Genomic DNA, 12,853 nt, shown 5'->3' with positions numbered 1-12,853 from the left:
AACATTCCAAGCCCTTACAAAGGACATACATCAGGGGAGGAAAAAGGGTTAGATTAGCAGGTAGATATGCAAAGAGACCACTGCCTATCTCGCTTGCCCTCCCTTTAATGGAGTGTGGGAACCAGCAGACATTCAAAACTGTCATCTGGCGAAGGGCTCTGAGATTCCCTGAGCAGCCCGCGCTGAATAATACTGCCGCGCACGCGCCCAGCGCACGTGAACGAGCTTGCTCTGTCTGTGAGTTGTAATAAAGTTGTTGATGTGGGTTGAGCAAGCGCGTGCGCCTAGTGTGCGGGTCAGCTGACTAAGTGTCAGACGGTACACTCAGAACAGGAAGTGCTTGGGTCCAAAGGAAACAGAACACTGCAACAGCCCGGAGACCATGGCGACGAGTGTTAGCACCCAGCGGGGCCCGGTAAATAATCGTAACGACACTAGTAGGGTGCTGGAGGAGCGGGGAGGGTAGACAGCCCCAGGTGCAGCCTGGGCATGAGGGGAGGGATAGAAATGGTGACTGTGTCACTGACTGAAGTTCAGATTGTTGATGCCTGTCAGAACTTGATACATTGTAGCAAGAGGGGTTTTTAAGCGGCAACACAATGGGAAAGAAGCGAACGACAGAGCTTCCTATTGGGTGGGTTTAGTCTGATATTGGCCGGGCTATGGTAACCAAGAATATAGAATATAAGTAAATGATACAAGATATTTATTAACCTACTGAATGTGATTTAATGCACACACCGCTCATGATATGGCAGAGCTAATGAGACAAGCGGTAATATATATATGTATATGTATATATGTATGTGTGTATATATATATATATATATATATATATATATTCCAGAATCTAGGTGAGGCAGCTGCTTGCATACTTGAGGCAAGTTGTCATGATCAGACCCATATGTATGTTCATACAAGGTGTTGACGCAATGGTCTTTATTCAATATCATATTGCATTTAGAGAATGCCATCAGTTTCTGTAGGGTTATTATAGTATGGGGAGAAGGAAAATAACTACATTGCAATTGACTGTAGTATCAACACGTTAAGACATTCTGATTGAGAAGACAGAGGACCTGCTTATAACTCATTAGGCCGTTTGGGAGGGGGATGTGGATCAATCCTCAAAGTCCCGTGGCGAGTGCTTCTCTTTCAGAACCTCGCCGTAGATTTCTGTGTGAATACATAGGGGCTAATTTATGTCCCAATTTGGCAAATACCTAAGATTAAATGGTTATATTTGTTCTATTGCGACTATCTAGTGCAAGACTGAAATGAACTTGTTGCCACTGAGATTCACTGTAAAAGAACATCTTTAATAATCTTTATAATTAGTATAGTGATTTTTCATTTTATTTTGCAAAGATAGGTTAATGTCGTTCTATACAGATGACATGACATTTGAATCAGTTTTGTACATAAAATAAAGGATCGAAAGGATGATTTTTTTCTTACAGTGACAGTTGTGCGGTTCAATTAATATTTTAATAAGAAAACGGTTCAATAATTACTGACAGCCTCGTCTGGAGCGCTTGGTGCCAATGATTTTACAGGCACTGCCGGTCTAATTGAATGCAAGCCCGACGCATTTTCTTTTTAAATCTGGCTCTTGTAGTGAACCTGACAGACTCGGACACTGGTCTCATACAAAACATTAATGGTGTTTTTTTATAGAAGCCAAAAAGAAAGCTGGGCGCAAACCTCTTCAATTATTAAAAAAAAATAGATGCTGATTCCCCCTTTTTTCTGTTTTATTTTTATTTTTTTTTCCGAATAAAATCTTTCCAGCCTCCAAATGCTCTGGCTAGCCTATGGAGACTGCAGTGGATTTAGTTTTTAATCACTTAAAAAAAAATAAAAAATAGGGAGTGGGCTTAAAATATTGCTGCTTCCTTAGTCCTCCATAAGAATTATTTTACTAATTGAGATTTCGGTCTTAATGAAGCATAACATTGGAATTGTTGTTTTGTTTTATGTTTTACTTTTAGTTTGTTGTGTTTCTTGCACGCTTAATCATGTGACCTGCGTCTGACTTTCTCGGCTTAAAAGCATTTTGATCTAATTTTACAGCTCGGTAGAGGATTTTTTTTATTATTTTTAGGTCAATGAACTGATGACAAGAGAACATAATATCTCTTTAGATATATTGTTGCTTTTCTCATGCATCATATTGTTTATCTCACTGTAGCCATGTAAGATCCAAATGGATTATCCCTACTAATAAAAAAAAAAAATAACAAAAATTACAAGACAGAAATGAGTGCTCAAGAAATCACAAATTTAGGAAATCTAAAAGATGTTCTACAGTAATTGATTGAAAAAATATGTTTACATAGAGGGAGACCACCTTGGCTTCTGAAACACCTAATCTTTTGGCAAAATATGCTTTTATGAACGTTGAGGATTTATTAAGACCAATTGGTCCCCCTCCTTTTTGCCTGAATCCTTGTATATTATCATATTAAATTATAACATTTTAATTGCATTTGACTTTTTTGTGTAAAATGTAGGATATTAAGCATTTTTCCACCTTTTCCACCTCTGCCGTAGAGCAGTTAGGCCTGTGAGGTTTGTAAGGGATACTGGAGTAACCAACACACCAATAAATACATCTTAACATTTTTGTCGTTTCACCCCCCCCGCGCCCAATGGTTTAATGACTTTAATAACACAAGCTTTGAATAAGCTTATTTCCCAGCAACGTCTTATTTTGTTCATTAATGGTATCGCACACTCCTTGAAACTTTAAGAAACGTATTGTTTCGTTCAGCCTTTGTGAACATGAAAAATTCAGCAAATCCAAAGGTCGTGTCCAATGATGTCATATCACACACCTTTCGGTTATAACCTGGAAGCACCGCATTCTTATTCAGTCTGACAGAGGAGAGTGCCTCTTATTTCACCGCTGGGAGAATAAGCACAGTTTTGCAGCGGGCGATCACACCTTCTCTAATCCAGGGATTTAACACTTAGGACCTCCACCTGTGTACTTGACGAAGGTACGATGAAACATCTGGACGTCCGAAAGGAGACTGGTTTTGAATTTTTGGCAGAATGCTTTGGTTATGAGGCGACGCTGCAGAGAGATTTAATGAAGTTCTTTCTTGCTTCGCCGTCTGGGACTCGGGACGTTTAATGATAGCACCGGGTTTGCGTGGCTGAGCCCTTTAATGATATTGCAGTGGCTTGATTGGAATTTGTTTCTTTGCAATTTAAGGCTTTGTGTCTTAGGGGGTGTGAGATTTTTAAACAACATGGATCTGGATTCTTACCCACTGCATGCTTAGCAAAAGCTAAAACATTTCTCTTTCTAGATAGATTAACGACGCTGACGTTTCACAGCTCCAGGGGAGGTTTGGCCGGCTCCTTCATGCCAAACTGCTTTAACTCTGTAACGGTTGTAGGTTTTTGAACGTGAGCTCATTTCAGGTCCTGCCCCATCTCTATGAGTTGTAGGTCTGGAGTTGGGTGGGCAATTCCCCAACTAACTTTACTTCTTGTTCTTCAGCCTTTCTACTTTTGCCGCAGGTGGATATCCTGAAACTCTCTTGTAGAACTGTCTGTGAAATTCATGGTTCTTGCATTCCCTGACACTGATGCCACCGCATCTGACTTATGGGATTCTTAAATTGCAATGTAGTATTAAATGGGGGCCCTTTTGCGTAAAGATTTCTGACTTTGGCTCACAAGGCCGATATAATCTTGTATCAGAACCTTTGAGGATTGGAAAGGTGCTTTTTAAAATGGTGTTATTGCAGAGCAGTAGGGCTTTGTACCGTTTACTGGGGTTTCACACTTTGGCTTTAAGAGGTTTTGGCAGGGTGGCTTCTCCTGAGAAGTTGTAACACTGTCACTAGTCTTGGTCAGTATGGCTCTGCCGGTGGTTGAGTGGAGCTCCAGGGCAGTAGAAATGGCTGTCTATCCCTGATACACATAAATAAACTCTCTTCCAGGTGTGTGGACAGCTTCAAACTGGTGGCATGGGACAGGAATACTCAGATTTGTCATCAGAAAACCATCTTGTGTGAGGATACCAATGAGAACCGCCATCTTGGTTGCTTGATTGTCCCTCTCTATTGAGTTGCTCTTACTGTTTGTGTTGGGGGAAGATCTAGCGGTCCTCACAACAGGGACTTTTTTTTTTTTTTTTATTAATCGCTCTAGGCTACCATGAGGCCAAATCCCCCCCCCCCCTCCTTTTTCAATACCAAATACCTCAAAATTTCAGCTTTTAAGCCAAAATGTGCAGGTATAGCTTAAAAAACTGCGCTCTGCTGAAAGCTGTAACGAAGGCTCTCCCTTTTAGGTCGGTGGGATGGTTTTGCTTCAGGCGGCAGTAGGTTTTCGGGATGGTTCTGCCTCCTGAAGTGCCTGTCCCAAGCCTTGGTATGTACCCATCCGTTCTTCTCGCTGCGTAGGAATGCAGGAACGATGCACTTGTTTAATGTTTCTCAATAAGAACCTTTTCTGAGACACCTAAAGTGGAAACCAGATTTACGTGGCAGGCGCTGCCACACCTTATGTGACAGAAACCAGAAATTCTCTGCGTCATTGGGGAAAACTAGTGCATCAACTAGTCTGCCCAGTGTGAGATTTCTTTATTGATTTATATAGCGCCATCATATTTTGCAGCGCTGTACAATTGTATAACAATGTATGTATGTCTGATATATCGTCAACTACTATCCTTGCTGCAAAGTAGTGTCATTGCACGTTTTGACTTGGTCGTTCATTATCCAACTTCATGCCCTGTTCTGTTTTTTTGCGTATTTAATCTGTATATACGCAATTTGCATGTGTTCTTGCTCTGTTTTTTGTAGCCCATTCTACCGTACAAATATCCTGACTCCTTGTCATACATTGAAGATACACAATGTCTCGGTCTCAGTCACCCAACTGGACAGTCTGGCTAATAGTATTCTATAGAGGAACAGACTTCATTAGCATTGCCATAAACAATCGGCTCGGTGTGGTGTTTGAGCAGAGAAAATGACCCAAAGTATCGCATGGCTGACAACAATGGCAGCCACTTTTTTCTTGATACTAGCATACGTTACTGTGTAAGCAGGTTATTTTATGCTCAAGCCCAAAAATAATTTCCAGTGGGACCTCCCCATTAAAGCTTTTAGACCAAAGGATTGCGGAGTGGGGTCTCGCGCTTTCTTTACTACCAACAGTTTAATGATGTACCGATATATTGTATGTGATGCACGCTGTATGCAGCCGGACCCCCATCCCTTTCTGTTTAATGGTCAGATAGCAGGCATGCCATTATACCAGCAGGAGGCTAAACCCTGTCTGAAGGAAGCTGACTCGTACCCGTACATGCACATGTTTAATAGACCCAATGACGCTGCCTGGCAAACACTGCTTGATTAGAATTAGGATCAGGATCACGGAAGTAAACACAATTTTCTTTATTGATCCCTGAGGGGGAAAATGCTGGAGTTACTGTCTTCTTAGCCTCTTGAGGTACATTTTAAAAGATCGTGGCTTGAGAATGTGCTATTAGATCCTTCATTGTTTTAGAAGATCGTTGAAGAATATAAATTGATTTTATTTTCTGTACATATGATGTCGGTATGTAGGTTGGGATAATGGCAGTGCTTCTGGCTGTTTGACTGATTGAAAATGTCGTTTTTTTTTCCTGCAGGTATTTATTGGGGAGTTGCCTCAGGATTTCCTGCGTATCACTCCCACCCAGCAACAACAACAGATTCAATTGGACGCCCAGGCTGCACATCAACTACAGTACTCTGGAGCAATGGGCACTATGGGCAGGCTGAGTATCACAGTGGTTCAGGTACGTTGAAAAGCACGTTCCCTTTAACTACCTTAATACTTCATAAAGTAGAGTCACCAAGTGTCTTTTTTAGGTGGGAAGTTCATATAACTACATTTTGATGACATCACAGGAGTTGCAGAAAACTGTGACATTGGCTGGAAAACATTGCCCCCATTTATTGTCGCGATCAGATGCTTATTATCTATTGTTTTATTTTACTTTTCTTATCTTCCCAGGCTAAGCTTGCAAAGAACTATGGCATGACTAGGATGGATCCGTACTGCAGGATACGTCTGGGATATGCGGTGTACGAGACGCCCACTGCCCATAATGGGGCCAAGAACCCCAGGTGGAACAAAGTCATCCAGTGCACTATTCCTCCTGGAGTGGACTCGTTCTACTTGGAAATCTTTGATGAGGTTGGGATGAAAATGCAAATGAAATGTCGCTTTCACCTTTATAATCAAATAGCCTCCAACTAAATGCATTTTCTTAGTGTATATATTCAGCAGTGGAAGCTGCACAGGTTAAATCTTGGCCCTTGTGCTAATTGCAGGTTAATAGGTCTATTTTTACCCCATGATAGATTTAATTTTGACTGCCTACAGTACACAGTACGCTCAGTTTTTAGAACTTTAAATGTAGCATTTGCCTCTTGGCTGGAGGTAACACAGGAGCCGTAGCTGCTCATTTTATAACTAAGGAGAACCATAGTTATACTTTTTCATTTTGTTTTCCTTTCCTTACAATAATTCCATTAAAAATACCCCTCGTCTTATATTTAGACCTCAAATAGAGGTCTGACTATAAGACTAAGATCCAGATCCCCCGCAGCACTGCAGGGATCCTCCTCTCTGGTAACCTCCGCTGCTGCCGGCACTTCCTCTGGGGGCTTCTATGACATGACCTTCGGTGCTCCATCATAGAAGCCCCGGTGGAAGTGCCGGCAGCAGCGGAGGTTGTCTGCAGGATACGCACAGACAACCTCCGCTGTTGCCGGGGTTTCTATGACTGAGCACCGGAAGGTCAGGTCACGCAGGTGCTCCGTCATAGAAGCCCTGGCGGAACTAACGGGCAGCAGAGGTTGTCTACGTGCATTGTGGAGACGTCTACTGGCTGCCCCCACTAGACACCAGGGAGTCTGAAGTACGAGGAACGAGTCTGGGGAAGCGTTGTTAAGTCGGGGGGGGGGCAGAGTGGCATATAGGGGGTTAAAAGGCATTTCTGGGGGACAGAGTGGCATAATGGGGGTTAAAAACCATATCATTGAGGCAGTGACATATTGGCAGGTATAGGGCATATCTGGGGGGCATAGTGGCAAGCCGTAGGGCAGATGTGCATAACTGCGGGGCAGGTTGGCAAGTAAAAGGAAATAAAAGTTTTTATTAAATATGAATTAATGTGAATTAATATTTACTAGTAAAACTTTTTTACCTATAGGGTAGTCTTATATTTAGGCTTTTTCTTTTTTTCCTAAATTAATATTCAAATTTGGGGGGGTCATCTTATAATTGAGCAAATACGGTGTTTGGAAGTCCTGTCACAGTGTTGAATTCCGTACAAGAATATATCACTGCAGTGTACGCAAACATGTCAAGAACCAGACTGTGTCTACCTTAACCTGGCTGTCCCTGCACAATCCCAACTACTGTACATACAATAGACCTCAAAGTATTACATTAGCGCAGAAAACTTTGTTATTCATGTGTATGTTTTGTGCTCTTCCCTCCATATACATAGCACTGTACGCTTCCACATTTATTCTGTATTGGAGATACCAATGAACATCAAAGTGTGAACAGAGGCACCGTCGCCTGCTACCTGCTAATCAGCAGCTGGCAGCGAATGCGCCTCAAGCTCTAAGTCACCTTCAGCATTCTTCACAATTTTCTATTTCCTGCAAAGGACCCCGTTACTAAATGTTTACATGTAAACATTTCCCCATCCCTATAAACAGTAGAATTTGAACTCCTCAATAAAAATGATATATAATAAATAAATAATGTTTTTATTGAGGAGTTCAGTTATTTTAGGAAATGGTTGACCACCATTGCATGGAAAACAAACTTTTTTTTTTTTTTCCTGTGCTGGCAGCGAGCTTTCTCCATGGATGACCGCATTGCTTGGACGCACATCACTATCCCAGAGACGCTTAAAGAAGGAAAGGTGGTGGACGAGTGGTTCAGTCTGAGTGGGAGGCAGGGGGATGACAAAGAAGGCATGATTAACCTGGTCATGTCCTACACGGTGAGAACATGTTTGGTTGGAGGGCATGAATGAGAAAACAATGCTACTGAGAAGAATTAGCTGTCTGTGCAGAATATTAATGTTCCGATTGATATCACGAAGAGTTCATTAGTACCTTATATGAACTGAATAATCTATTTAATTGTTGTTCATTTATTCCCACTCCGGTAGTTTGAAGACCTTTGTTAGTATCAGATTGCGTTTTAATATCCAATAACTGATATTCTGTTTCAGTTTAAAATAACTCATCTCTCTCTCACCCCCTCTCTCTCTTTATCTCTCACCCTCTCTCTTTATCTCTCACCCTCTCCCATGCATCTACACCTAACCCAACTTTACTATGCTCTAACCCACGTCAGCTTCTCCTGCTGGCCCTGCATAATGCATAGTTAAGTCTGTGAGATGAGGTAGAAGAAGCCTTGAACTATGCATTATGCAAAACCTGACTTCTTACTTGATAAGGGTCTTACCTCTCAGTGGAATATTCTGATCTCTCGCAACCCTCTTGGTTTGTCTGTAAATCTATTCTATATTAAAATTATTGAATGAGCGTATTTCTTGTGTTTCAGTCTCTTGCAGCGCCAATGATGATGCAGCCTCAGCCAGTGGTTTTGATGCCTACGGTCTATCAGCAAGGAGTCGGCTATGTACCCATTGCAGGTGAATGATCAATGTCTAAATCCATAGGGCTGGGTTAATTGCACGGGAGAAATGTACTGATGTCTCACAGTTCTGGGTGACTTGAACTCTGGCAATAAAAGGTGCATCAACAGCAAAAGAACTTATCTGCTGCTGTTGAGGAGCGTTCATTAGACTTGATGGTGGTAGATAAATGGAACAGTCTCTCAGTAGTAGATGGTAGTACAGTGAGGGAACTTAAGCATCAATGGGATAGACAAAAAGCCAGATTTGGTTATTGTATGGAATGCAGTTGTGTCTGTGCATTGTGCTAGATGTATTTGTAGCAAATGCCAAGATGACAGCAATGTCACCTGGTACATTTTTCTATTAGTGGAAAATGACAGCATTCTGGAACAGGTAGAAAGAAACCAGTCCTTTAAAAGAAACGTAGTATGTGGCCCATATAGTCTGCCCAACTAGGGAATACTTTCCCTATACCTTATACCTACCTCATGCATGTTTAAACTCCTTCACTGCACTAACCCCTACCACTTCTACTGGAAGGCTATTCCATGCATCCACTACTATCGCAGTCAAAAAATATTTCCTGTTATTACTTTTAAACCTTTGCCCCTCTTACTGTGTCCTTTTTGTGGTAGTTTTTCTTCTCCTAGATGCAGTAGGGTAAACAACTTTTTATTGCATTATATCAACATGACATTTGAGTGGCTTTGATTATACTATATTTTCATTGAATTTGTGTGCATTGCCTTCCTATGACTCTCTTCCAGCACCTTGTTTAGGAGTTATAAGCACCTTCATTCAGGGCTACCGTTAGAAACCCAGCATGCCAACCAAATGGGAATAAATAGTGTGCCTTAAAGCTGCCATTCTGATAGCTGCCTTACTTATGGCTTCTCTGGATTTCTGATGGCAGATTTTGTTAGGGGTTTGGGAGATCTATTGACTTCGTGCATGCGTTTGGTAGCTGAAATACATATTCAGTCGCTCTAAAAAGGTATGCAAGCGTATGTATTAGAAGGTGGGCACCGCAGCTTTTCTATGCATTGTTGATGGGTGGGAAACGGATTGACTATTAGACATGAACTCTAATTTGTTGCTTTGGTGTCTGTGTGCAAGGAGCGGCTGAGACATAACAATCCCTTTAAACTGGATCAACAAATGATGGATGGGTCATGTTGTTTTTATGGTCTATAAGTTATCCATTGATGAAAAACTGACAAACCTGTGCTATTGGAGTGACTAAGAAACCTATATGTAAAACGTTGATATACCCACCTGATGTTTTATTTTGCTGCACATGTCCGCAGCACACTTTGCACCGTCGCAGAATACACTGCTCTGTAGCGTGTACGGTGTTCTCTTATAACCAGAAGAACATGCTTTCCATGTCCATACAGTGTAGTTAAGTAGCTGTAGCTTGTGCAGGGCTGGAGTTTGCGTAAGGCAGAGTAAGTAAATGGTACACCTACACACGCTTACACCTCTTTTACCAACCCTGCCTGTTTTCAAAGTCCCTGTTACCCTTGTCCCATTTTGCCCAGGCCGTACCTATTTTAGGTCTATGTCTAGAAAGTTTTTTCTCAATTAGTTGGATTGGAATGCAAATGGTGTCTGCAAAAGCTACGTGGAATACAGATCTGATCCCGATCTATGTGCAGATAACATACCGATATAACACGAAGACATCTGCCTTTGTGAATTACCTCCTTTGTCAAAATTTTGCTTTCGACCACATAATGCTTTTTTTTTTTTCCTTTGCCCTCATCTTCCTGCATACCATGAAATATCTTATTCCTTGGGTCACTAAATTCAGCTAAAATATGGCAGAAGTATAATCGGTGCCCACCAACATTATGGGGACCACTGCAGACCTCTGCCATAAGAGTCATTTTATTTGCTACCAAGCCCCAACATATGTATACACTAGAACATCACATTGTATACTTCTGCCTCCAGTGCAACACTTAACCCCCGCCTTCCTGAAGCTAGCGCAAAACCTTGTGCCGTGTAATGGTGTGTGGAGGATTAAATATTTTAATACAGGAGAACACTAGTACTTTGAATAGATGATCACCCCTTTCTCCTTAATTGTTATTGTTCTGTCCGTAGAAAAATCTTTGTATGCAACCCATTAACATTCTGTCTTCTCTATTCCATTTTCTCTTCTATCTGTGTCTGTCTCTTTTGCTTACACTGATCACCCAGGTTTTGATTATTTTTCTCTCGGTAAGTCTACACAGTTCGCTTTTGTCCAAAGAACTACTATATGTTATCGTTATAGCTATTTTTGATGTAACTGTATTTAGGGCCGTGGTTTTAATATGTCTAAAAATGATGGCTTTCTTTATATAAGCAATACACCCGTCATAAAAGTGGTGCTCTTTGCCTGCTTTAGAATGGTTTTTGCCATGATAGTGGGACTGTAGCTTAAAATAAAGTTAATAAAGTGTATTCTTAGAGATACACTTTTTCTAAGTAGATGTGACCCAAATTTCCATTATACTACATTTGTGTCTTTCTTCCATGTTCAGTAAATCTCATTGAAAGGGATAAGAATGCACGTTGTGTACTATTTCATAGACTGGTGCACAAATTAATAATTAACGTGCAAGGGCAATCTTGGCCATGCATTATAAGACACAAAATGTATTTTAAAATACTGTATTTTTTTTCTTCCCCAACATAAGCATAATGCTGGGTGACCTCATGCAAAGTAGAACCCCAAGACTCCTTTTATTCTCCTCTAAAACCAAGCCGGTTTAATAAAAATCCCTTCTTTTCTGTAAATGTGAAGATGGCCCTGCTGGAAATAATTTAATCAGTGGGTCTATCGCTCATTACAACCATTAAGAAAATACCCTCCTATGTCCCCGGGACGGTCAGCATCTGGTTATTTATACAATCAGTTCTTCAAATTGACTTTTGTTAAATGTAAGTATTATGTCCTCAATGGAGACAAGAAAAAAAAAAGAGGACATTTCTGCAAAATCAGTAGGGTTTTATTAGCAATAAACTATACACACCAAAAACCCTTCATATTACTTTGCAAGTGTTACAATTTGAAAACAAGAAAAAAGGTGCATTTTCTCTTATATATATATATATATATACACATTTTATGTTAGATCTAAATGGTATATGTAGTGAATCACTATTATATGAGGCTAGCACATTTTCTAATGAAAGCCCCCATTTTCATGGGACTCTGAATGTTGGACTCTAAACACAAATGCCAGCTGTCATCAAAATGTATAGTCTCACCTTTACGGACCGTTGCTGTTTTGGAGGAGGTCGGCAATGTTCTAATAAACAAGCTGAATAAAATCTTACTATTTTTGTTGTAGAACCCGTGGTCCATCATTTGCCTTTCTGACTGCCCCAATTTTTCTGTCACGGGAGCAGACATGTGTTGGGTTATGATTTGGTGCCCCCGATGCCCTTTGCAAGTAAACTTGCCCTTGTAGACTTCTGTTTACTCGGCATACACCTAAATAGATCAACAGAACCAAACATCACGAATGGAAAGCGAAGACGTCCGTCGTCAACAATATGTTCAGAAGCCATGGGTGGTGCATGCTTGGCTCGTGTATGTGCTGGGGATCTGGTCTCTGAAAAGACTTAAGCAGCTAATTGACTATAGTGCGCCATTAAATGATATTTAAGCCCTTTTCTTCTCTTCTGTAGGCATGCCAACTGTCTACAACTCTGGAACGCCAGTGAATGTCCCCCCACCCGCAGTTAATCCCCAGCATCAAACCAAAGAAGCCGACCTTAAAGCTCTTCTAGATATGTTCCCCAGCATGGACCCCGAAGCTATCCGAATCGTCCTGGAAGCCCAAAACGGAAATAGAGACGCCGCAATCAACTCCCTGCTCCAGATCGCAGAAGATTCATAGTGTCCTGTTCCTCCTGGCCGATTCCCGTCCCGTGCTGTTCTTTCATTTGACTTGCCATGGTGGATTTATCCATCTGTGCTGTTCCGACCCGTTATGTGCAGTTGTGACTGCTCCGTTATGTTGACTGTTGATTGCGATATTCTCAGCTTTCTTTTTTTTTTTTTTTCTTTTTTTTTTTTTTTAGTGGTTGATGACAGAAATCGCCTCTTATTTCTCCTGCCCTGGTGGGGCCTTCATCAGTGGAAATACATGCTTCTGACATTGTTATCAGCTCATT

At 41.2% G+C, this 12,853-nt stretch overlaps 1 protein-coding gene across 2 annotated transcripts; it reads left to right on the top strand.

The window, feature by feature from the left end:
* The first annotated feature begins 382 nt into the window (after positions 1-382).
* Positions 383-12,576, top strand: LOC149275203 (toll-interacting protein). Of its 2 annotated transcripts, XM_089504906.1 has the most exons (7): positions 383-415; positions 5,657-5,806; positions 6,025-6,207; positions 7,883-8,035; positions 8,605-8,695; positions 10,886-10,906; positions 12,365-12,576. In XM_089504906.1, the coding sequence occupies exons 1-7, from the start codon at positions 383-385 to the stop codon at positions 12,574-12,576; spliced, it is 843 nt and encodes a 280-aa protein (XP_089361032.1). The 2 variants fall into 2 exon arrangements, with proteins under 2 accessions (XP_089361032.1, XP_089361033.1); XM_089504907.1 differs by lacking the exon at positions 10,886-10,906.
* The last annotated feature ends 277 nt before the right edge of the window (positions 12,577-12,853 follow it).

Source organism: Sceloporus occidentalis, unplaced genomic scaffold (assembly GCF_023333645.1).
Source record: "Sceloporus occidentalis isolate IW3139 unplaced genomic scaffold, rSceOcc1.0.p SCAF_295, whole genome shotgun sequence".
NCBI lineage: Eukaryota > Metazoa > Chordata > Lepidosauria > Squamata > Phrynosomatidae > Sceloporus > Sceloporus occidentalis.
Note: the sequence above shows the minus strand (reverse complement) of the source record. Positions and strands in the feature narration are given on the sequence as shown.

What these genes read in the sequence shown, in the direction of transcription:
- LOC149275203 (XM_089504906.1), top strand. Translation starts at nt 383, where the DNA reads ATGGCGACGAGTGTTAGCACCCAGCGGGGCCCG. An exon ending in TTAGCACCCAGCGGGGCCCG is followed by an intron (nt 416 to 5,656) that starts GTAAATAATCGT and finishes TTTTTCCTGCAG; the next exon opens with GTATTTATTGGGGAGTTGCC. An exon ending in TTTTGATTATTTTTCTCTCG is followed by an intron (nt 10,907 to 12,364) that starts GTAAGTCTACAC and finishes TCTCTTCTGTAG; the next exon opens with GCATGCCAACTGTCTACAAC.